Raw genomic sequence first — 23723 nt, 5'->3', positions numbered from 1 at the left:
TTTTCTCTTGTACTGTGCTTACAAAGCTTTAAAAAGCCTTTTTGAGGAGCTTACAAAGCATGCTCTTCACCTAGGTCAAATGTCAGGCCAAAAACCTCAACACGGAAAGCAAACATGCAGTTCCTTGAACAAAGCAAGTGTTCCCCAAAATAACCTTTTAATTATATGCTCAACATGGTTGTGATCTGTCTACTGTTCCTCAGCTACTGTATCAAGACAATGCTTGAGGACTGCTCTAGCAAAAAAGAATGACTTTCCATCCTCCTTCTGTACTCATCCCTTTATTGACTGGTTTTCCCCCAAAGGTACAATGGACTTAACTAAGGTGGTGCATTTTGAGGCCTGAGAAAGAATAGGCACTTGTTTAAACAGCAAGGTATATACTTATATTTTGCCCTCTGAAATATATTAAAAAGAATAAATGATTTGGGAAAAGTTACACAACAAGTTTTGAACTGTGTTTGATGCTAAGACATCATGGACATATTCCAAATTCTATATTAAAAAAATAAAAATATATATATTAAAAAAAAAAATCACAACAGCAACAAATTTTAGTACACCAGTAGACCGACCCCAGAAACTAGAGGTTACTGGGCTTTTGGGCATTAGCCTCCCCACCACCTCCACCCCCTTTTTATGAAAAGAACTTAACACCATTCATGACATACCAACAAAAGAGCTGCCACTTTTTTATGTTCATTGCATTTCTGACAGAGTTTCAGTCTTTGGGTATCTCAGACCCTGAATAGCCCAATTGCTTTTTTTTGTTGGTAGAAATCCAAGACAGTCAGTCTTATGCTGCAAGTTTTATTTCTGCAGTACTGAATTCATTATAGATGGCCTGCAGAGGTAGCTTCAAGCTGAATGAGATGACTTACAGTATCTACCAAAACTGCACCTCTTGCAATTCAGTTCAACTTCTCTTTTGGCTCTACCTTACAATGAAAACCTCAAACCAAAAAGACCTACCAAAACCAACGCATCTGGCATTTCCCGAAATGAACACGAAGCACTGTAGTCATCTTGGCAAGATTTAATTGCTGCTGCCTAGACAATGCTAAAACCCAGAAGTTTGTTAGCTTTTAGCTACAACTGAACTGAAATATCCACAGATGCATTCTTTCCAGAAAAGAAGGCTAGGCTTTGTAGAAAATATTTCATCGATGAAAATTACTATGCTAAAAAGCAAATGAAGCAGTAACCCCCCTTCTTTATCATCATCACTCAATCACCTTGTCAGTTACACTGGCATTTAAGTTGCCTCAAGAGCTAGATATATTGTGTAAATAAGGACTAAATTATCAAACTAGTCTGAAGCTGAGAGTGGTTTTATTACAGCTGAAGAAAATATCACTTATGAGGAAATTTTATCAGATGCGCATGGTTTCTCATTTTGCTTAAAGAAAAAAAGAGGAAAAAAAAAAGATGGGTGGAATATAGTGACTTCACTACAAAAAAAGTGAGACAGGTATTGTTTTCATAATCCACCCTCGTTACCACATTAATGATAAGGAACTGTCAGCCATAGCTTAGTCCTGAACTTTTTACTTCTGGAAATCAGAGGATTTGTTAACCAAATTACAGAGTGCGAGTGTTTAACAAGAAAGCATGCTTCTAACCAGACCTAGCTAGTAGAGAACTGCACAAACCAGTCCTAAGTGACCCTCTCAGACACTTCCCTCTCTGTGAACAGAGATGTCTGCAAAAAGGCAGAAGCAGTACAGAAGAACAGTTAGACAGGAACATTCCCATTTTTTATGATGGGGTTCATACAGATGAGGTTGGGTATTTAACTGCATTAGGTCCTTCAGGGAGAAGCCTAACATAAAATACCAAACAATGCAGTTTGAAACGTAGAGCAGCACAAGCAACCAAGAAAGCTTAGCTTGCCAGTCATGTTTCAGTAACTCAGACTAACAATTGTAAACACCACAAAATTCTGCAAATCAAGACTGGATTATTTTTTCCCTTTCTGTTGAATCATAAACCACTTGATAACTCAGACTGACACCCAGTAACCCTATTCGGTCTGGTCTTCATCAGACTTCAGGACTCACCATCAGGAACTGCAAGATCCTTTAGACTTAGAAGAGACCTGAGCACGCTCTCATTCTCAACTGCAGACCAGACTAACCCTGAAGAGAACATTTTTCAAGAAAAGCCCCCAAAACCCACAGGGCTTCCTCAATTTCCTAAATTTAAGATCTTTGGTTCAAGAGGACTCAAAAATACAATTCGGCCAGCACAACAGCTTTATTTTGCAATTTGAGTTATTACACACAATTCAATAAGAGTCCACAGGAGGAACAGCATGGACACTTCATACTTTTTGGCATTTCCTTAAATTACAGCCAAAATGCAAGGTCTCCAATTAACCCCCAAGGTAAGACAACACCACCTTGCTGTTAACAAGAGTCATGTTCACACTTAAAGTACTTAATTAGTTATTTAAAAGGCCACATTTTCAAATGCAATTAGAAATCATTTAGCAAAGATTTTGTTTCTTTTGGTATGATAAATTGCTCCATATCTACAGCTAACAGAACATCATGTTTTCCCAAGACGTATTAAAAAAACCACTGCCTCTACATTATTCCATACAGCTTAAAAAAATGAATATCAGAAATCACTTGTTCCCAGGTGCTCAAATGGATTTTTATTTCCTTCATTCACGCTGTTGCACTTCTCAACAACACCCCCTCCCCCCAAAAAAATCCCAAACCAGCCCCAAACAAACTTCTCATACACAGTATCTTGAGGCACAGGTTCCCTCATACTCAAAGGGATTTTTTTTCTTTTTTTCTTTTTTTTTTTTTTCCACAGGATGTATATGTTACAACATTGTTGCTATTTGAAGTCTATGGCACACTGATTTTTTGGGGTGAAAAAAATTCTGCTCTGTGTTCAGCTGCTACAATATGGCACAAAGTTAACACCATGACTAAATATCCTAATGCTTTTTGCTGGCTGTTTTGGGGTGCACAGAAATAAAAGGCACACTTTTCTTCTCTCCTCTCAGATCATTCATGTACTGTACAAGCCTAACTTCCCAGCACTGCTCCATGCCTGCTGGCCCAGTGCAAACAAAGATTTAAGTCAGCATCCAGTGCTAGTAGCAGCTCTATATATGTTTAACCAATGGCTTTAGTTTAGCATGCTACTTCCACCGTGGTGATCACTGATGAGCAGCCAACAGTGTTCCTGCAAAAAAAAATTACAAAGCCTTAAAAAAATCCCAAAATTAAGTTATTTATATTCCACTTACATGTATATTTTCCAAGTGTGTTCACAATGTTCAGAAAGTGCACGTTTTGAAGTCTTGTTTCAGTATTACAAATGTCGATGACCTATATGTTATAGCAGCGCCATGTACAACAGTATTGTTAAAGAACTGTCAATGTTTCCATTACTGACCCTGTTCTGCAAAAGTATAATGAAAGTACAAGAATTTGCTCCTAGCTAGAACTTAGTGTCTGTAACATCTTCTGTATGGTATTTTTAAACATTTGGATGTATTTCTGTACAGCAATCAATCTGAAAAACAAGGTTAGTGATTTCACTTTTTGGCGCTCATTTTTACACAATAAGGATTTTCAAGAATGAAAGTGAGCTTACAGCACATGAAGAGCCGTCAGTAATAAAAGCTCCACAAACCATTACTACATTGCTAAAAATTTAAAAACCACTAAGATTTAGTTAATCCTTTGTGGATTAACTTGTGGATCCTTACAAAATTACTTCTTATGCTTTAACAACAGATAACATAAATGAAGTTATCATGTATAAAAACAGCTTAGGTCTTCAACATCAATGGTCTGAAAAACATACTTAAACAAGAATAGTGCGAGTTAAGACTAGTCCTAAATTTAGCTCTTAAATTTAGCTAAATTTGGACTTGAGAGTTTGAATACTCTCAATGTGATGTGCCTAAAACAGTCCAACTTTCAAAAGAGTCTGAAAACCAGCAGTTTCAAGTAAGTCTCAAGCAACTGGGTATTGTGGCTAGAATTACCATAAATATGTATTACATACTGACTTGGCAAAATTATGGTAAAAAGTGTGAGTTGAACTACTACCTCTGAAGGCTCTTGCTTTGGTTATCTTTAAAAAAAAATTCAGACTGTTACAATAACAGTGCAAGTTTATTATAAAGCCACATGCTTCTCTGACGATGTTCTCTTATCAATTGGTTTTTATTATGCCCACTGCCAGCAATGGACATCCTGCGTGGAAAATCCACCTCCTGCTGTAAAAGGTCTGGCTGAACCAAATGAAGAAAATATTAGACTCAAATGGGAACACAATATTTCATTTAGTTCTTGTTAAGAATATTTAAAAGCCTTCTCCACGTATAGTCTTTTTGAAACACAAGGCACAAATAGAGTGGACGTTCCAGCAAGAAGTGATTGTCTGAAATTAACAGTCCACAGCAGTCTTCTAGTCCAGCACAATGAAACATTTTTGCTGTCCAATTCTATGCCACGTCTTCTAGATAATCTGCCACATCACTTAACTGAGAAATAGTAAGGTCTTGCGTGATGCCTTCAAGCTAGGAAATAAATGGAAGTACAAAGTCAGAAATCATGGAAACAGTAAACATTACTTCTTGTAGTCCTTCATATATCATCCCATCCTTTTGGCCTCAAGCCTTTTCAGTGAGATTTCACACTCCTTTAGGAGGTGTTCTTGAGATATAGGTAAGACATTCCTGTGTGGGATACTAAACCAGTCTCAAATACATTTCACATGCCTGGACACAGACAGTGAATTGTGCTACTGAACAACTGCTGCGAGATCTTTGGTTTGGTTTTTTTAATCTGTATTGTATCTAACCTGGCAGGAGTACTAGGTGTAAAAATACAGAACATAAATAATACAATCTTAACATGTATATAACGAGCCTATGATAATGGCATATTCCTTCATGGAAGGCTAAAAAAGTCAAGACAAGAAGATCATCAAGAAGAATAATTTAAAAAGAATCATACTTTATCACTGGCAATTGACTCTTCTGTTCCCACAGAAATTTCATCTATTTCTTCACCAATACTGATATCACTTTTTTCTGAGCGATGACTAGTACTAAAGAGAAAGAAAATCATAAATGTAGAAATAAGACTTTCTTTTTGAACATCCAGGTATTACATTCACTTTTACTTTATACCTCACATTTGATTGAGATTTCACTTCCTAGCAAGTTAAATATGAAGTTACTTAAAAACCCTTAACTAAAGGCTTTCTACCTAGATGCAGCCATGACAGATACGGATAAATACTTAGGCCTCACCCCTGCAGCTTACAACACCAATACCTTCACATCGTGAGGCTGTTAAATATTTATTACTGAGTACCCATGATGCTTTATTTTTAATTTAATATTTCAGCATACACTGTACTCATTGTCTAACAGCATTAATTAAAGTGTTAAAACATTGTTAAGTGCCTGGTTCAGGAAAAAAACCCCAAACACCTTCCACAAAAAAAGCAACAACTTATTGTCTTCAAGTTAGCACTAGGTTTTTAAGGAACTTATTACCCCCTGCACAAAAGGGATCTGTTGGTTTTGGGGGTTGGTTGGTTGGGTTTTTTTAATTTGTAACTATATGTATTAAAATAGCAAACAAGTTTAAAGGAGTTCAGAGATACTGACAGATTCCAGCAATAGTGACCAGCTAAATACTATGAAATAGTTCCAGCATGCTAGTGGATATCCTTATAATGCATGAAATATTAGGGTACTGCAGCATCATCCTTCTCTTACCTGTTGAAGTCATCAGCATACTCGTCATCATCTCCGTTTCCTAAATAATTTTTAAAAATGTATCAATCAAACAATTTAAGAAATGCAAAAGAATATATTCCTGCACCAAAATACATGGTTTGACAGCCAGCAAAAGTGGGAGTAGATTAAATTACTTGTGCAGATTAGGAAGAGAACATTACTTTATGTTTGTCATTAATAAATCTCAACCTCATTTACACAAACTGTTTTGAAATTGAACATAAATTTTCAGGATGTTGTCTACATCACTGAAGATGAAATCTAAAGACTTGGCAGCTCTGTTCTGTGATAGAGCTGATAGTTCTTATATCACATCATATTGCTCCTAGAGCTTACAGGACAACTTTCAAAAGGTGTGAAGGGCAAGGAAATCTATCACTGAAAAACAGTAAGGCTTGTCTGACTATTTTTTTCCACAAATATAAACCCCTCTTTTCTTAGAAGCCTAGACAACAGAATTTAGCACTTGATATTACCAAACATGCATGGAATGAATCAAGTTATTGCTGCATGTGTAAAATACTAATCCACATACAAGATGGCAGTTTTCACTTTTCTATATTCCTTTGGATCATATCTTGCTCTTACCTCCATAAAGTTTTACAGCAGTGTTAAACATACTGAATTAAAATCTTGATTAAAAGCTTTTACTTCCTTCACTACTTATTTCAGTTTCTCAGACTCCTCTAAGCCAGGCCAGAGCTTACAGCTAAAAATATCAGAGCTTCCTCAAAGCAGTTACTTGCCTAATTCTAGTGATCCCAGTTTTGCATTCACCAACCGCAGGTCTTTCAAAACAGTGTTTCTATGCAAATCTGTAACAAAACAAAAGCATTTCTATCAGAAATTTGACTGTGACTCTTTAATAAGATCCCACTTAAACATACCCATCAGCCATTTATAAGAAGTGTTCTTTTATTACTAACCCTATATAATTTTATAGTATAGTATGGTCATATCATATGCAGTTTTCAGGTCTGAACTCTGCTAACATTTAAAAACATCAGTAGTAAACAGGAACAATCTCCCAGTGTTCAGGACCAGGTTTTACAACATGAAGGCAAATATCCCTAAAGAACTTATACAAATAATGTAAGATAACAATAGATGGGAGTAAGTTAATTTCAATTAAAAACTGAGTAGAATTTCATATTCCCGAAAACTATTCTACCAAAAAAAAAAAAAAAAAAATCCATGTAGATGAGAATTTCATGTTTCAAAACATAATTATCCCAATAATACATCAAAATCAGTATGTGATCACTCAGTGAAAAAAGCATGTTACAACCAGAAGGAGGCCACATACGTAACCAGATTTGCATCCGATTGTGTAGATCATTCATTACATTATGGAGAATCCCTCCTACAGTCATCAGAACACAAAACAAGTGAAAACTTACTATCAGACTCCTTTAGCAAAGGTGCACCAGTCAGAGAGCTTAACCCACTTTTCAGAGGCGGTGCATCAGAAAGGGATGCTAGACCTCCTGCTTTATTAGCTTCAGTTTTCCTAGAACAAACCAAATAAATAAGTACTCCACTGAGCTGTAAGATGTGCATAGTGATTTTCTCTTCTATATTTACTAAACTGTCACAAAACTAGGCCAGCAATATTTACAGCAAAAAGAGCAAGAGGAAAAAACCTATTTATTCTACAGACTTAGAAACAATAATCAGTTCACTGGCACAAGTATCAAGCAAGATGTTCAGTAAGAAAGTCACTTTCTCACCTATGCAAAGACTTCTGCCTGCTTTCTTTCACAGACAGAGATCCTGCATCTTCATCAGAATCACTGCTTTTATCAAGGGGCCTTTCATTATCCCCACATGTAAATGCAGCCAAAAGAAGAAAGATTCAGATATAAATTAGTATTCAAATTAGTTTGGTTTAGAACTAAAGGAGATTATGTCTGACAAAACTATTAACCCTAAGAGCAGTCAGTTCACAGAATGAAAATCTCTCAGTTATAGCATGACAGATCTCATCATCATGTGTTAAAGTTCACTCGGCTACTACCTATTCCATTCACATACTTTGTGAATGTTCACAATTGAATGTCAATGTGAAGTGTTGAGTTCAAATCATTTACTTGCAACTAAAGAATAAAGAAAGATTATTTAAAAGAGATCGAGATTTACACATTTAGTATTACCAGAACTGTTTGTTACCGTGATTCTATTCCTGTTAGTAATGGACAAAATTTGAATCATTCATTATATATCACCAAAATATCATCACATATGTAAACACTTCCAAATTTTGAATAACGGGTCAGATGCCTAAGGACAATGAAAGTCTGGATCATCTCTTACTCTGTCCTTAGTGACCGCTTGCTCCCTTCCTCTCTAATGCACCCTCCTCACAGGAATGGGCAAAGATCCCATAAGGAATTTACCTTTTTGCACACCAAACAATGCTGGCATCTCTTCTATTTACTCATGCCCTGGGACCTGCGCACACCAGCACAACATACTACAAAAGAACACCTGAAGAGTATGTTCTTTTTTCTTCTCTAGAGGAGCTACCAAGGGGGCAGAAGCAAAAGACCCAGCAGAGACAGCTCAGTTAAAATTAGTTTCTACCTCATTAAAATATTCAGCAAATCTTACTATAATGACGACATTACAAAAACATGATGAGATTCAAGTTACTACTTGGTGGACTGTGACTCTACTACAGACATAATTTGGAAATCAGTTTTTCTGTAGGAAGTTTCTCTTTTAGGAAAAAAAAAAAAAAAATCCTTATTTTACTGAATAATTAAGAGTCTTTTTCTCAGATGGTCTTTTTAAAGAAAGACTGTTTACCTAATTTCAAAGTGAATTTCCAATCCTCTCATACGAAAATGCTCAAACAGTAAGAAATTAGTAAATATCATTATTATCCAGAACTTTCTTGAGCCTTTTCTAGCCTTCCCAACTTATAATTTAAACCTATTTTATGGCAATACCACCTCCTGCTAGGATGGTTGGACTTTGGTTAAAGACAAGTTAAATTTGCTCCTGAGAAGTAAGAGTAAATGCACTCAGATGCAGTTTTAATCTTGATATTCCCAATAAGAAAAAGAGAAAAGAAATACCATAGGAGGGTTATTTGTAACACACAACGTTTTCCAGAGAAAAATCACTGCTCTTTGAGGAAAAAAATTCTGTTCCAAATAAATACATCTAATGAAAGCTGTATCATATATAATCTTTCTCAAATAGTTCATTAGTTTACTAAAAACAGACCAAGTTTACTTGGCATGAATGCTTTGTGCCGTACCAGAATGGTGCCATTCCAGAAGTAAGCATCTACTGCAGCAATAATACAAAAAGTTTATGCTGTTCTGCCAACAACTGGGCAAAAAGCCAACATGAAGGGAGCTTGCAAACTTGCAAATGCTTCTGCAACCTCTTCTGGCAATCTCTACTAAACTACAGCAATTCTCCAATTACTCAAAGACAGCAAAAGAACACCTTGAAATGCTCTTGCAGCACTTCTCAATAGAGATATCTAAACCACTATCCCTTTAGTACTGACCACCACTGCAGCTCTGCTGCAAGAAGAAACACTGATGTCTGTGTCTCAGATGTCCACTGCACCAAACAAATAGGCTGGAGACATTATACAGTTTAGATTATGTACCTTAAAGTGATATAGGTTTTTCTACTTCTGGTACATGCAAGAGATTCCAGATTACACTGTGTATTTCAAAGAACAGATTCATAGAAATGCACATTTCAGAAACAAAATGTTACAGAACAGATCTAAACTCTCACATTTACAAGTGTGAATAATCAAACACCAGATAGCTCTCTAAGGTCTGAGGACAAAAATAAACCTGTATAACATAGAACTTGCATGTTACCTACCAGCCATAAGTTCTTTCTGGTTTGGGTATAGGATCATCGAAAAAAGAATCTCCCTCTACATCATCTTCATCCACACCTGGATCACTTTTTTCTTTGGTATTTAAGTCTTTGTTTTCTAGTTGAGAATCTAGGTTTGTTTCATTAGGCAGAAAATGAATGCTTCTTTTGCTTCCTTCCCCTGATGAATCACTTGTATCATTTTGAGTGGTTTCAGCAGCCTTGAAAGATAAAGAATGAAAGAAGTATTTATGTCTTATGATACTGTAAGTGTTAATATAAACATACACAATATAAAAGACACCTACCATCACTTTTTAAGATGTTAGCTTAAATTTACTAGTGCTCAGGAATTTACTAGTATCATCAGGAATCACGCAAGAGAAAAAAAGATGTTTTACCACTTCAGAAAGGAAGTGTTCTTTATTGTTGCTGCCATTAAAAATTTTTGTTCCATCCTCTGAATTGTTTTGCTACCTAGATCACTTCTATTACAAAAGCAGACAATTTTAAAATACGTTGGTCATCAAATAAAGAAATCTACAGACTGACTCTTACCTCCTAGCTTTGAATACAGGGGAGTTTGTTTTACAGCTTGAAAGTTACATGATACTTTATTAGCGTTATTTTGAAATTCATCTATAAACAGCTGTTGTTAGTTACAGCCACTGTCTTAAAAAAACCCAACAATTTAAACCCATGCAAATTACTCCAACTTCCATATTAAACAGTGTCTCTGCAATATACTAGTTTTAAAGCAGCAAGCATAAGACAACTGCAGTTAATAACACCTTCTCCCTCCAAATACTAAAACCAAAAATGACACAAGCAAGATACTTTGAAAGTACATAACTTTTAGCCTTTGTATCATGCTTATGGCTCTGTTGTACAGATACTCAAGCGTCTAAGAACTATTCTGTATGCTAATTCTTAAGATCAAGTAATACAGCTCAAATCATATCTTTGTGGCCCAAAGAACAATATTCAAATTTACCTACAATTGTCATTTGCTTTGAATTCATATATTGTAAAGTTCTGCTAAAGTTAAATAACTGATTTCAAGTTGAAGTGATAGGTTAACCATGGCTAAAGGTTCAAAGAGCAACATGCTTACCTTGGGTTTCAAACTAATGGTGTTAATAAGATAAGTCAGAATGTGGTTTCACACTTGCACTTAAACGTAATTCTTTGCTGCTGCCAAGAGCTGTGGTCTTGGTCTCTCCTAACACACTCCCTTCTACATTACATATATTCGTTGCCAAGTCACAGTCAGAGCCAGTTCAGCTCACAAGTTCGCTGAAAAACCACCAGAGAATCTTGTTTCAATCAGGAAGTCTAAACTGCTTAGGTTAACTTCCATCTTGCTCCAGCTGAGACTGGCTAAAATTTCCTCCTTCTGCATTATTTCTATTCCAAGTATGTTGCACAGGCAGAATATTCTCCCATCCTGCCTTTGCCAAGGAGAGAGAGACGGGAAAAAATGTATCCAAGAACTGTAGTCCCATGAAGATACCCACTACTTAGAGGAAGGTGTAGTTCAACCAACAGCTGTTACTGTTTCTATGAGGAGACATCCATACAGAAACCAATTTTCTCCTGTTTCTGAAATAAACATATTTTCATGGAGGATTCAGCAATATATTATGAAAAGCATTTCCAGAACATGTTTATCTATATCCCACTGCAATAGAATTATTATTTGCTTGCCATAGAAGATGTGTATAAAGAATATAAAAAGCTTGATCATAAATTACAACTTGTTGGAAATTATATTCTACCTACAACCTCATCACATCAGTGTGGGAAAACGGGGGAAATTAGAGACCACCTGCCCCCAGACCTCCAAAGTTATATTAAATATAACACTAAGGAAACCTTAGGGTAAAATGCAGCTGCTACTTCCAGGATGGGATGCAGTTGGAATGCATGGAATCTGCCCAGTGATCGTTCTCCAGGCAACCCTGCAACCTTGGCATATGCTAAGAGAAACTGAATGGAAGGTGGAGCTGAACGATGGCCCCGGAGCCAGGCTCTGTTATACTCCCTGCAGGAGCGGGAACTTGAAGGCACCATGTACTGATAAACCACACAGCGGCTGCCAAACAAGGAAACTAGATTTGTATTTCTAAAAGCAAAGTGAGAGGATTTATTTTACACCCATCAGTAAGAGAGTATATACGACTAGAGTCACTCAAGCTCCATAGGCATAGAGTTAAAAAGTTGAAACCTGTGTTACTATGGAGAAGCCTGAACAGATACAAGAGCCTCCTACAACCTCAAGGTGAACAACACTGACAAAGAAAGAAATGATAGCAGGAGAGGAGGCTTTGCCCTTGTGTAGGCAGATTAAGAAACAGAGCTAACGAATCTCTAATCAGGAAAGACTATCCTTGAAGCCTGGTAAACACATGGACATCGTCAACTTACGGCTTCATGTGTCAGCAAAACATGACTGGGGTGTCCTTTTGATGAAAAGGATGTAACCTTGTGGACACTAACTGACCACTCTGTACATTAGTGGGAGGGTTATAGGAAGTTCTTTAGTAGTTCTTAGCTAATCCAGAACCACTCCAAGACAAAAGCAGGGCTCAGGTATGAAGCAACATTATTATTAGCAGTGATATTAAATCAGCATTCAGATCTTTTTAGTGGATTTGATTTAAAAGCTGGTGCCAAGCAAGAAATATCTTCCAAACTGAGCTATATTTTCTCTTATCACTCCCTCTCACAAATGAATAAACTAACAACAAAACCCACGCAACATTACATTTATCAGTTTTCAGCAATGAGTTGGAGAGCTTCCAAGTTATTTCCAGTAACTGGGGGGGGACACCAAACAAAAAAAACCCCAACTATTATAACTTTTTATGTGATCAAATCACATCAATAATTTGAACAAAATTTACTACTTAAATCAGGGTTGTTGTGCTTAGTTGTTTTTCAGGGGGTTTTGTTGTTTTTTTCTCGGGGGTTTTGTTGTTGATGTTTTGGTTTTTTTCCCCCGTTTGTGTGTCGTGTCCCCCCCCCCCTCTTTTTTTAACTCAGTGAGGTGGGTAGCTGGTTTCTTGTGGAAAAGAGGCTTAAGTGATCATGCCCCCTTCCATGTCCTACTTTTTCCCGGTAATTCTCAACCTGTTGATCAGTTCCAGCCAAATGTAATGACTTGGAAGATGTTAGTTAGTAACAGATTTTGCGCTAACAGGAAGCAACAGAGGAAAAAAAAAAACAAACCACAGGGCCCAACACAAAGACAGATGTATCCCTATACCTTATCAATACCAAGCAGCAATCAGCCAACCCTGAACAGACAAGACTCTGTGTATGTACTGTCACCTACCCAGTCAGAAAGTCACAGGACTTGGCAGATCATTTAAGTGTATGCTGCTGTATCTGCATTTTCATAGGAGTTCTCTCTTTTACTTATCTTGTGTATGTTATGTAGCTTTTTCATTATACATAAACAATCTTACCTTACTTGGTACAGGGTGTGTACTTGACCTTCCATCAGATGATTTTGATGTGGGGCACAGGCTATCACTTAGAACTGGAGGCACCTAGAAAGTTTCAGATAAACATTTCTTAAAAATATATTGAATTTTGTCATAATACCATCTAACAAGAAACAAGGCTACCATCCTCACTCACACAGCACATAAACTGCAACACCATGATGCTATGTTAGGAAGTCTATGACAGCTACTGAATTTAAGCTTTCATTGGGGTACTGAATACATCTTGGGCGCAGAGAATTTTCTTTCAAGCCACAATCATGACAGAGACTAATCAAATGCAACTGGTTGGATTTCATTCATTTAATTTACAACTTAATTATATATTCCTTTAAAATATTACTGTCATTGCCCTCAGGTAGTTTAACAGTTTCATATATTTAGTTTTAAATACATAGGTTTTCAGAACAGCTTTAAAGATTTTAACAAAACCAATTCTAGGCTTTTCAAGTTATATTAAAATTAGAAGTATGCCAAAGAAAATACATCCAGCTGAAAGTGTCATTAAACCACAGTAAAAATAAGAAAATAAGCAACAGTGTTTCATGTCATTTATCTGGGTTCACTCTGTGTTACTATGTTGTAGCAGAATATTAGTCAAGAGTGCAAGGCTGGCATTGAAAATAACGGAATAGTCAATCTTTATTTTTCAACATTTTTTCTTGTAAGTTATGTTGAAGGCATAATTTAATAAAGACTTGAAACATATACTACAACAATAGTTAAGGATTCTTTACTTTTCAACACTGAAATGAAAATAAAGAATTATGAAAAAAGACATGACATGTTAACACTACTTACTTCTCCATTGCCTGAAATATTTTTCTGCTGACATTTTCGAACAACCTCCAATAAGAGGGGACCACCCACAGTACCTCCTTCTTCTGTAATTCCCAAATCTCGAGCTAAGTTTTCTCGACCATCAAGGCCATTTATCTGGAGGAAAACAAAAATCACAGCACTGAAATAACTGTCAGAAAACACTACATATATATTGTAATATAACTCCTAAAGCTTTTTGATTCTATTTAACACAGCAATATTTTGACTAAACAGTGAGTAAGACTTCCTGTTGCGTGTATATTAAGGTAATGATAGCCTATTGCATCATTTACTTCTGATCTGTACCTGAACTTATTACCACCAAAAGCTGTTTTAAATATGAAAATTTTCATCGTTATCAGGCATCAGGATTTATATAGTCAAGTTTAGCCTATTGCATTCAAAAGCGGACCCCAGGACACCTAGCCAGTTGTTCCAGTAAATTCATAGATGACAGACAGTCCCCATTCCAGTGCATATAGAAGTGCACCAGCATAGGCCAATGCTTACTTTCAGTCTATTTTGCTTTAAAAAAAAACACGGGTTTGGGCAGAAGCAGGGATGAAAGTAATCCAGTATCAGCCAAATAAAAAAGGAAAAAAAGAGAGGAAAAAAAAAAATACACTTTTAAAGACTGTAATTCACATTATAGCAGAAGCAGAACGCTGCAGCAAACCCAGGGTGGTTGGCATGACCTCAGAATGGCAAAAATGCAAGGGGCACCGGTTCATTTTGAATTCTTACGATTACTTAGTGATGCTTCCTATCAAAACACTGGTCAAGCAAATACTGAAGCAAGCCATCACTAGTCAACATGGAGGATAAAGGGACAACACAACAGACTTCTCGGAAATAGGGTGTAGTAGAGGAAGACAAAGGAAAAATCTTTCAGCACTATGCACAGCATTCTTGGCCAATTTTCTTAACCGTGGCTAAGTTTCATATATGCACTGCATTAGGTGAAAAAGATGCTTTTACTGGAAAAAGGAAGGAGGTGTTTCAAAGAGCATGAGATGCTTTTACAATGCACATGAAGCACTGCTCCTAAGAGTGAGTGACATCATGACAGAAAGCATGACTGTTTGCTAGCACGAACATGAATCTTTGTACAGATGTGTCCTTGTGTAATAAATGCATCTAAGGATGTTTGACTAAGAACAAGGGTGTATGGGATCTTCTTTGATTAAGCACCTAAAAAGAAACATGAATTGCTGAGAAACAGAAGGCAGTTAATTGATTTAAGAGCTGTATTTTTAATAAATTAACTTCTGATATATTTAAAGTGACATTAAGAATAAAAATTAGTATGAGGTGTAAAGAGAAAATCTTCACTTAAATGGAAATGTTTCAAACTCAAATTTATTATTAAAACATTTATATCATAAATAGAGACAGAGGGACAAATACAATGAAAAACCTCTAGCTCAGTATCAAAAGCCTAAAAGCAACCGACTGGGCTACATGATCCCTTCCAACTGAACTATTCAATCACTTTGTCACATACATCTGCACAAAGCCCTTTGTTTCACTGAAATTTCTCTCAGAGTCGATTACTAACATAATTTTCATGTAACAATACTAACTTAGTATCATGACATAGTAAAACTATCGGCAAAAAATGTTGCAAGAGTATTCTGTTGTATAGAATATTTTTTTGAAATCATATAACAGTAATTTGTTAATTCAAAATTAACATATTATTGAGCACTCATCTTTGATAAAGGGAATACTCCCTCATATTACCACACTTTCCTGCAATACATGTCTTTATGGCAATTAAGTACCTTTTACAGACTAAACATGAAAAAATTACTTAGAATAAACACAAGCAAGTGGCTTAAGCAAATCTACTATAACTTCTGTATTCATTGCCACACACTCCAAACAATCAGCATAGCATACAAATAAACCCAATATATCTTACTGTGCTTGATTCAGGCTGGAAAACAGCCAATGTAAAATCAAGATTGAAAAAACGTAGAAATTCTGCAACAAGACCTGCTACCAAACGACCTAAAAAGGAAATGAGAAGAGTAAAGACACACCAGATAGAAACAATTCTTATTTCAAAGATTTAACATTAACATGGCTTCAGTACCGAAGTATACTGATTCAACACTCCTACAAATATCATTTAGACATTCAGCAAACTACCACCACATAGCTAATTTGCATACCAATTCCATAATCTCTAACTCAGCCATCATATCAGTTATTTATTTCAATAACTGCAGCAATACTGCAGGAGCATAAATACTGACTGCTTAGAAAATTCAGGTGTAAGATCATTTTTTTTTTTTTTTACTATTCAGTTGGTTTAAAGACATCATTTTGACATTTGTGCTATGTGTGCATTCACTACTGTACCTCTGTAGTGGTTTTCACTGGTTACTGTTTCTATAGTCTAGAATGGCTCCAAATTAGCACAATCATAACTTATCATGCAGTATTAAAGTGCATTAGTCACTTCAGTTAAAAATACAACTTCAGCAATATTAACTTCACAAATAATAGATTGAATTCTATTCTGAATGAATAGTAACCATGACATTTGACAGGAACAAAAGCATTCTTTATGTCATGAAAACTGTACTGCTAATGAAACATTCAAAGATTTAATCCTTTGCTTTATATTTTTAGTATTTTGAGAAGTATACTAAAGAACTTACCATCTTTTGTACCTAAGAAAGTTTTCAAGCTTTCATTTACCAGAGGTGCTTTGTTCTGTCAAAAAACAAAATGCAAACAGAAATTAAGATCATCTTTGTGCTAGCAAGAAATTGAAAACCACAGCAAGTTGGCATTTTGGTGTACACTGTTCCACAATGATGCCTGGCACATGCAAATCACATCTTCAAAATCTACCTTTGTATTAATTCTATTACCTACAAATAAAAGCTGCAGAGCCATACATTCATTTAGGCAAACTGAAATTGTCTCACTATTTCTACTATAAAAGATACAGAACTGGAATAATTTCACCAAAATTCTTAATAGTGTACTGACTTTTCTTTACTTAATGATTAAAAAGGTAAGTTAAGCAGTTAACTTCCCAGACTCCTACTCTAATATACTTCCCAGACTGCTCCTCTAATATTGTGCCAAGTTTACAGAAATTCAGTCCCACCTTTTTAAAAACAATGAGAATTTACAAATCATCTTGACAAAGTTTGGACCAGGCTAATTAGTGGCTCACAAATCAATACTCATCTATTAATTGATCTTCAAAGAGATTATGAGAATGTTTTTCCTCCCTTGTTAAATTTGCCACCTTTAACTTTGATTTTTAAACAGAGATAAATCAATGTGGGTTGTCAAAATTGTTCAGGGATATTTCAAACCAAATTCTAAATGCCATAAAAAGGGTGAGCCTAGATCAACTGCAGCAAATCTCTCTTCAGCCCTATTATTCTCCAGATAGTCTGAGGTTGTTCTCTGACATTATTTGATAGAAAAGACATTTAGTTATTATGGTCAATTGGACAGAAGCAATATAAAACCAGCAGAGATATAGTTACTTAAAGCTACAGTTTCAAAGGGCTATATAACAATTCCTATTTCTAAACATCAGAAAACTCTTGACAGTCCTGTTTTGTGTTCTTTAAGCAATTTTTAATCTTTTTGTGTCTCTTGTGCAGCAATAAATAATTCTCTCTTGTTACATTTCACAAAGTATTAAAGTTATCATATTTAATTCTACATGAAGAACTGTCAAGATGCCAGTGTTTTAATTTATTTTTTAAGGCCTTCTTACCTCCACTTTCTCTTGTTCTTCTAGTGCCAAAAATACAGCTGCTCGCAACTCTGCCTGCCAAATAAAAAACAAAACAAACTGCATTTCTACAAGCACTGTTTTCCCTATGCAAATAGAATGCAAAGAGTCAGCAAGTAGCTTAAGAGCTATTTGTTTCTCCTCGAGCAATTTGGCATTGCTTGTAATCTATATCGGAGCAATTAAAACACTTAAGATTACAGACAGTGTGACCTGAGGCTGGGAAAGAAGTTTTCAGTATGAGAACAAGGGGTTAGTGGGAAGGGTGTTTGGTGAAAGACTTTCTAAATTATTTCTTCATACACAAAAAAAAAAAAAAAAAAAAAAATCCAAATTACCTACATTATTTCTTACTAATTTCTTCTGAGAGTTAAAAATCCAGCTCTTTCAGACAGCTCTGAAGCACCTACCCTTCATTTACAATTTGTTCAGGAAACATGAACAAACAGCTTATGATAATACATTTTTTAAAGTTAATGTTAAGATATACAAATTCCTGCAATTGCTTGTCAGACCACACTCAAAGAAACTGAATTTCTCAAGGAAAAGACAGCATGATTCCAGTCAAATACTCCTGTAGTGAGGTTTTACCTAACTGATTTTTAATATCTTCATATTAAGGATCAGAATTCTTCTAAGGACTATTTTGAATATTTAAGTTTTAGCCTGGCCTATTTTCTAATATTTTTTAACCCTACAGTTTCACTACTTCTTTCATTGAACATATCAAATGAACAACACACATTACATTTGATGAAGTAGTTTGCCACTTTAATCAACTCTAAATCTGACCTTTTGAAGTGACCAGTAGATAACACTGCCGTGATGAAGTATAGAAGGCAAGTGCTACCTTCTATAACAGATTTCTCAAGAGCAAAGAAGAAAGCAAGCTTTTAAAGAAATACTAATTTCCATAACTAAGAATAAGAACAGCATGAAGAGTGGCTGGATTTTCTCACATATATTACAAAAGGTAACTAAACACAGATTACCCTGTGACTGTTCCCTCCCATAAAAAAAAAACCCACCAACAAAAAACAAAAAAAACCAACAAACACACCTTTTCAAAGAATAAAAAGTAATAGGAAAGCTTTTTAACTTTCTTGCATCAGAGGTATAAAACACTTACCACAATTGTATGCAATGGTCATACAGACACTGTTATGTTTTTTTCAGGTGCTGGGGTACAGTATTCCATCAGCAAAACCTCTTACAACCCATTAATTACAATATTATCTTACAAAATCCATTTACATAAAGCTTTCCAACCAACAGCTAACAACTTCATTATTTAGCCTTATGTCAGTACGAAAAGTTTTAGATGGTTGCAATGCTCACTCTTTTCCACTGATGCTACCGAAACCAAGTATACTTACATAAAAGGACAAGAATAACAACAAAGCATTTGTGAAACAGACTGGCTATTACAACTGCTCAAAATAAAAGACAACAGCCATTTCATGGGGCTAGGGGTAAACCCCCTTAAGGGTCTGGATCATGAGACCATAGAACAAAGTTGTCTGAAAGTGGTTGCCATTACATCAGCCGATCCAGTGTGTGACCTGTTTGAGATAGAGGAACAACATCACAATTGTCATTGCTTTTCACATAACTGTGATTATTTGCTCGCTCCACTCCTCTAAGTTCAACCCAGCAGCTTTCAAATATGGATTGAGGTGCTTTTCTTCCACTTCTCATTATGTAATGACATGGTGTCAATTTCTCCCAGATGTTGCCATTCCCCAGAATAGCAGGTTGACCTTCACACATAGGTATGTAGCATGTCCCTGGAGTTCTCTTTTATTGAGGCATTTGTCTTTTATTGTGCTAGAACGCATTTGTCCAGCTCTTAAACAGGACAGCTTATTGTCCTAGGACAAAACTTGAGACAGCATTTTCCAATAGGAAAGCACTTGGGGACATAGGAAAGTCATTTCTATGCCCCAAAGCATGTATACACATCAGTGACCAAGATAACATATTATAACAGGCACTAAGTACAAACTGTGGATAGTGCTCATCCTTGCCCACTGGTTTCCTTTGCATAGCTATACAATTCACTTGCAAACATCCCAATACCTTCCAAAGAGATCTCAGTAAAATTTTTCCTATCACACTTTACTCATACGTTCTATTCCTGAAGCAGTATTTTAGATGAACAAGCAATGGCTTCACACCACTGATCTAGACATGCTATGGAATACTAGATCAAAAAGTGGGTCACTTTAATATCATAAAATGCTTTGCACACATACAGTTGAGCATAACATTGTGTGCTAGTTGACAAAGCCTTGCTGTCATTTCATGCATCTCTCAACATCATTTCTACAAACCCTTAGAGTCCTGCAACTTTTACAGAGGAAACCCTGGAATTTCCCCCTGCCATCAAAGACCCATTAGCAGAAAACTGAACAAATTTCAGCTTGCTAAATGCACATGCTGCCACGCTTCTTAATCCACTCAAGCAGATGAACACAGTTTTTGAAGCCACATGCATGCAACTTTCTGCATTCCCCAAGAAGTAAGGGGTAGGCAAGTTCAGCAAGTGTTAATAAGGGAGACATTCACTTCACAGATCTGCAAGGGGCCTAGCTGGAGATGCAAAACTCTCCTGCAAGCTTGCATTCATGAATTGTTACTAACACATGCAGCAGTGTGGTTAAATATATGTTTAGGGCAGGGAAATAATTCAAGTAATGAGTAAGATTTTGCAGGGTAAAAGAATGTATCGCTGCTGCGATAAACGGTTTACAGACATTCCAGGCAAAGCACTGGCATGTATAATTGCCATCTGCTCCAGTGCTATGAAAGAACCCTACGCATCCACAAGTAAATATCTCTTGCATATGTAAACTTTACTGGCACACGGACACATGCCTGCGCAAGTTTCAGCATCTCTACTTCCTATACTCCAAAGTGACTGTCATATACCTCAGCAGATACAGAGCAAGACTGGCAGAGCATTAAGGAGTTTAACCACTGGTGACCACCCCAGGCCAAAACCCTGTGTGCATCAGGCTAAAAGCCCATACCAGCTTATATGCATCACAAACCCAAAGTTTGTGCCAAACTGTGAACAGCAACTTCACTACCAGTGTTATTCAGTACCCTCCCTGTCACCCTCCATCTGCAGTCAGTGGTGTTCTCATCCTTGAGCATGTGGCAGTGTGCTCCTCCCTCCCTGCTTAAGCCCTAACCACCAAAACAAAGTAAGATAACAAAGGAACACAGTAAGTAGCATCATAGTGATTCTAGCTGTGATGAAAACAGCTTCGCTGGGAAAGAGAAAGATCATATTCTCCTCAGAACAGAAGAGCATTTCTATTTCTACAGCATGCATCACACAGCATCAATGATAATTTTCACTTAACTACAAGTATCCACAGTTCTATTCTGTACGTTTACAGAATTCATTGGGAAGCAGTCTTATCCATCAGATTAATTCCAGTGATTAACAAATTACATATATCTACACACAGTGCAGACAGGAAATTCTCAACTGCAAGTGGCAAACATTTACAGATCTAGTTTCCACAATATGACTTCATTAAGTATTCCACTGCTCAAAGTCTAAGGTAAATAGAAAAATTGTTATCTCAAAATAAGAATAAACTGCAACCCATTATAAAATCAGGTTGTATTAGAGAACAAAGGTATCACCCTTAAGTTTCTTTCTAAAAATCACTCAGTCATTAAGTTACAACATGTATTAGCTGACAGTCTGACACATTCTATTTACCAAAATAATTCCTTTTGAATTCTAATCGTTCCCAGCTGTCTTTACCTATAGTGCTTCATACTAATTCAGTTTTATATTGACCACATATTTGTCTCTTTAATGTATTTACCTCAATAAATCTCAAATACATTATTATAGTTAGCTTTCTAACCTCATCCATCTTGAAATAAAATGGTCAGTACTCATTCTGAAGTACAAGATAAACAACTGCTTTGATAACGTGTAAGCATTCCTTCAGTTCTATCACATAATTAAAAAATTATGATGCAATCCATAACTGCTGTTGATCGCAACTGTGTTTCATTTATTTTAATGAATGAATGATTACAGTTTTGTTTGTTTGTTTTTAAGGCATGGTATCTAATTTCAGTTAAAAGCTGACAGTTTAGGAAGACTTGTTCAACCTTAATTCTTTTGGAAGACAATGGACTTTTTGCAAGGTACTAGCAGAACAAATTCTGTCAAGCAACAGTCAAACTCATGTGCCAATTAAGGTTTACTGCTAAGAAAAAACACCATGAATTCCTCAAATGAACAGCCTTAACCATAAGCACACCAGTTACCAAACAGTAACTTCTAGGATTAAAGAAAAGGTGGCCTGGGGTGGTCACCAGTGGTTAAAATTCTTAATGCTCTGCCAGTCTTGCTCTGTATCTACTGAGGTATACGACAGTCATCTTGGAGTACAGAAAGTAGAGATAGTAGAGATGCTGAAAGTTGTGCAGGCATATAAGAGACATAACCTGGTAAGCAGGATGCAGTTTGTATTTTTCCAAATCATTTGCTAGCTTGCCTTAAGGATACCTTACACCATACTGGATACTACATGCTTTCAGCATTACACAATAGTGAAGACTACAACGAAGATATTTACACAAAACTCAAACTGGGTACCACAGTATGAAAACTTGCATACTATACAAAGATAGGAATTAAGAAACTACAGTTCATGTGCTCAATATGATCCAATTGGCTTGTGATTTTTTTTTTTAATTATCACTGTATTATCACCATATCTTTATTGGTTAACACTATGTGAGAGACAAACAGGATCTGTATGACCCTTTGCTATATACAATAACTATTACTAAAGGCTTCTAACTTGAACAAGAATTCATGGAACCAGTTTTCACATCCTTTCTGACACAAGCTCAGGCTACATCACAGGCTTGGAAGTAGTGTATGCTCCACCGTAACACTATCTTACATATATTTTTTTAACACGTACATTTGTTCCCTGTAGGCGGGCAGCATCCCCCAAGAGTCTCCAGATTCATCAAGCCTCCAAGACACAGCTCAAGTAGCCCACGCACAAGAACAATGTTTAAACAGCAACCCTCAAGAACTCCTGCCTGGAATTTTCAACAGGGGCTTTTCGTATCGAAACAGGGAGAAACCCTACCCTGTGTCCTACACCACCCGGCGGCTGAACGCTTCCAGCGGGTTTGGCAGCAGCAAGAGAGCTCCTGCGGCCACACGGTATCTACGAGAGCGAAACCGCAAAGCCGGGCGCCGCTCTGCCTGCGGCGGCCGAGAGCCGCTCTCCCTCTCCCTGCCCGGGTGAACCTGCGAGTCCTGCGGCCGCGGGCAGCCCTCAATGCGGCCAGGCCTCGGGCCCTCGCCTCCGCGTCCAGCGCGTACCAGCTCCACCACGCGAGGCAGGCGCCGGACGCGGCTCCGCTGAACCCCAGGCCCGGCGGCCGCGGAGCGCACGGGGAAAACAGGAGCCACCGCCAGGCCGCCACGCCGAAACAGGGCCCAGGCGGGAACTCCGGCTGGAAACGGCAGCGAGAGGGGACGAAACCCGTGAAGCCTCAGCGCCCCTCAAGGCACCCCATGGGGCCGTTAACCACCTCCAGCGCCAGCCAGAGCTCCCTCCTCCCCACTGAGCGACGTGTGCGCGGACGAGAAGCTCTCCTTCCCCTCACCTTGATCTTATTGAGCACGCCGCTGCTCTCCAGCGTCTGCACCAGCAGGTCCCGCAGCTCCGTGTCCTCCTCCGCCGCCGCGGCCGCCATCTTATTTCTCCCTGACAACGGCCCAAACCGCGCTAGCGGCAGCACGGGCCCGGCAGATTCGTCTCCGCTCCCGGCTGCGGCACCGACTCAGCGGCGGGCCCGAGGAAACGAGGCGCGACGGGCCGGCCTCAACCCTTAGCGGCGGTCCCGAAGGGGGCGCGGAGCAGCCGCGGCCACCCGCTGCCTCTGCTGTCCGCAGCGCCGGGAAACTGCGGCGGCCAACAAG

At 37.4% G+C, this 23723-nt stretch overlaps 1 protein-coding gene across 2 annotated transcripts; it reads right to left on the bottom strand.

Annotated features, from left to right (window-relative positions):
- Positions 1-2232: 2232 nt before the first annotated feature.
- Positions 2233-23723, bottom strand: CEP43 (centrosomal protein 43). Of its 2 annotated transcripts, none has more exons than XM_030499343.1 (12): positions 23408-23723; positions 17723-17776; positions 16638-16692; positions 15893-15981; positions 13948-14082; positions 13108-13191; positions 9641-9858; positions 7186-7295; positions 6532-6600; positions 5765-5804; positions 4992-5085; positions 2233-4552 (listed from the first exon to the last, which is right to left on the bottom strand). In XM_030499343.1, the coding sequence occupies exons 1-12, from the start codon at positions 23495-23497 to the stop codon at positions 4478-4480; spliced, it is 1113 nt and encodes a 370-aa protein (XP_030355203.1). In that variant the 5' UTR covers positions 23498-23723; the 3' UTR covers positions 2233-4477. The 2 variants fall into 2 exon arrangements, with proteins under 2 accessions (XP_030355203.1, XP_030355204.1); XM_030499344.1 differs by having other exon boundaries at positions 7234-7295.

This window comes from Strigops habroptila, chromosome 10, assembly GCF_004027225.2.
Source record: "Strigops habroptila isolate Jane chromosome 10, bStrHab1.2.pri, whole genome shotgun sequence".
Classification (NCBI taxonomy): Eukaryota; Metazoa; Chordata; class Aves; order Psittaciformes; family Psittacidae; genus Strigops; species Strigops habroptila.
Note: the sequence above shows the minus strand (reverse complement) of the source record. Positions and strands in the feature narration are given on the sequence as shown.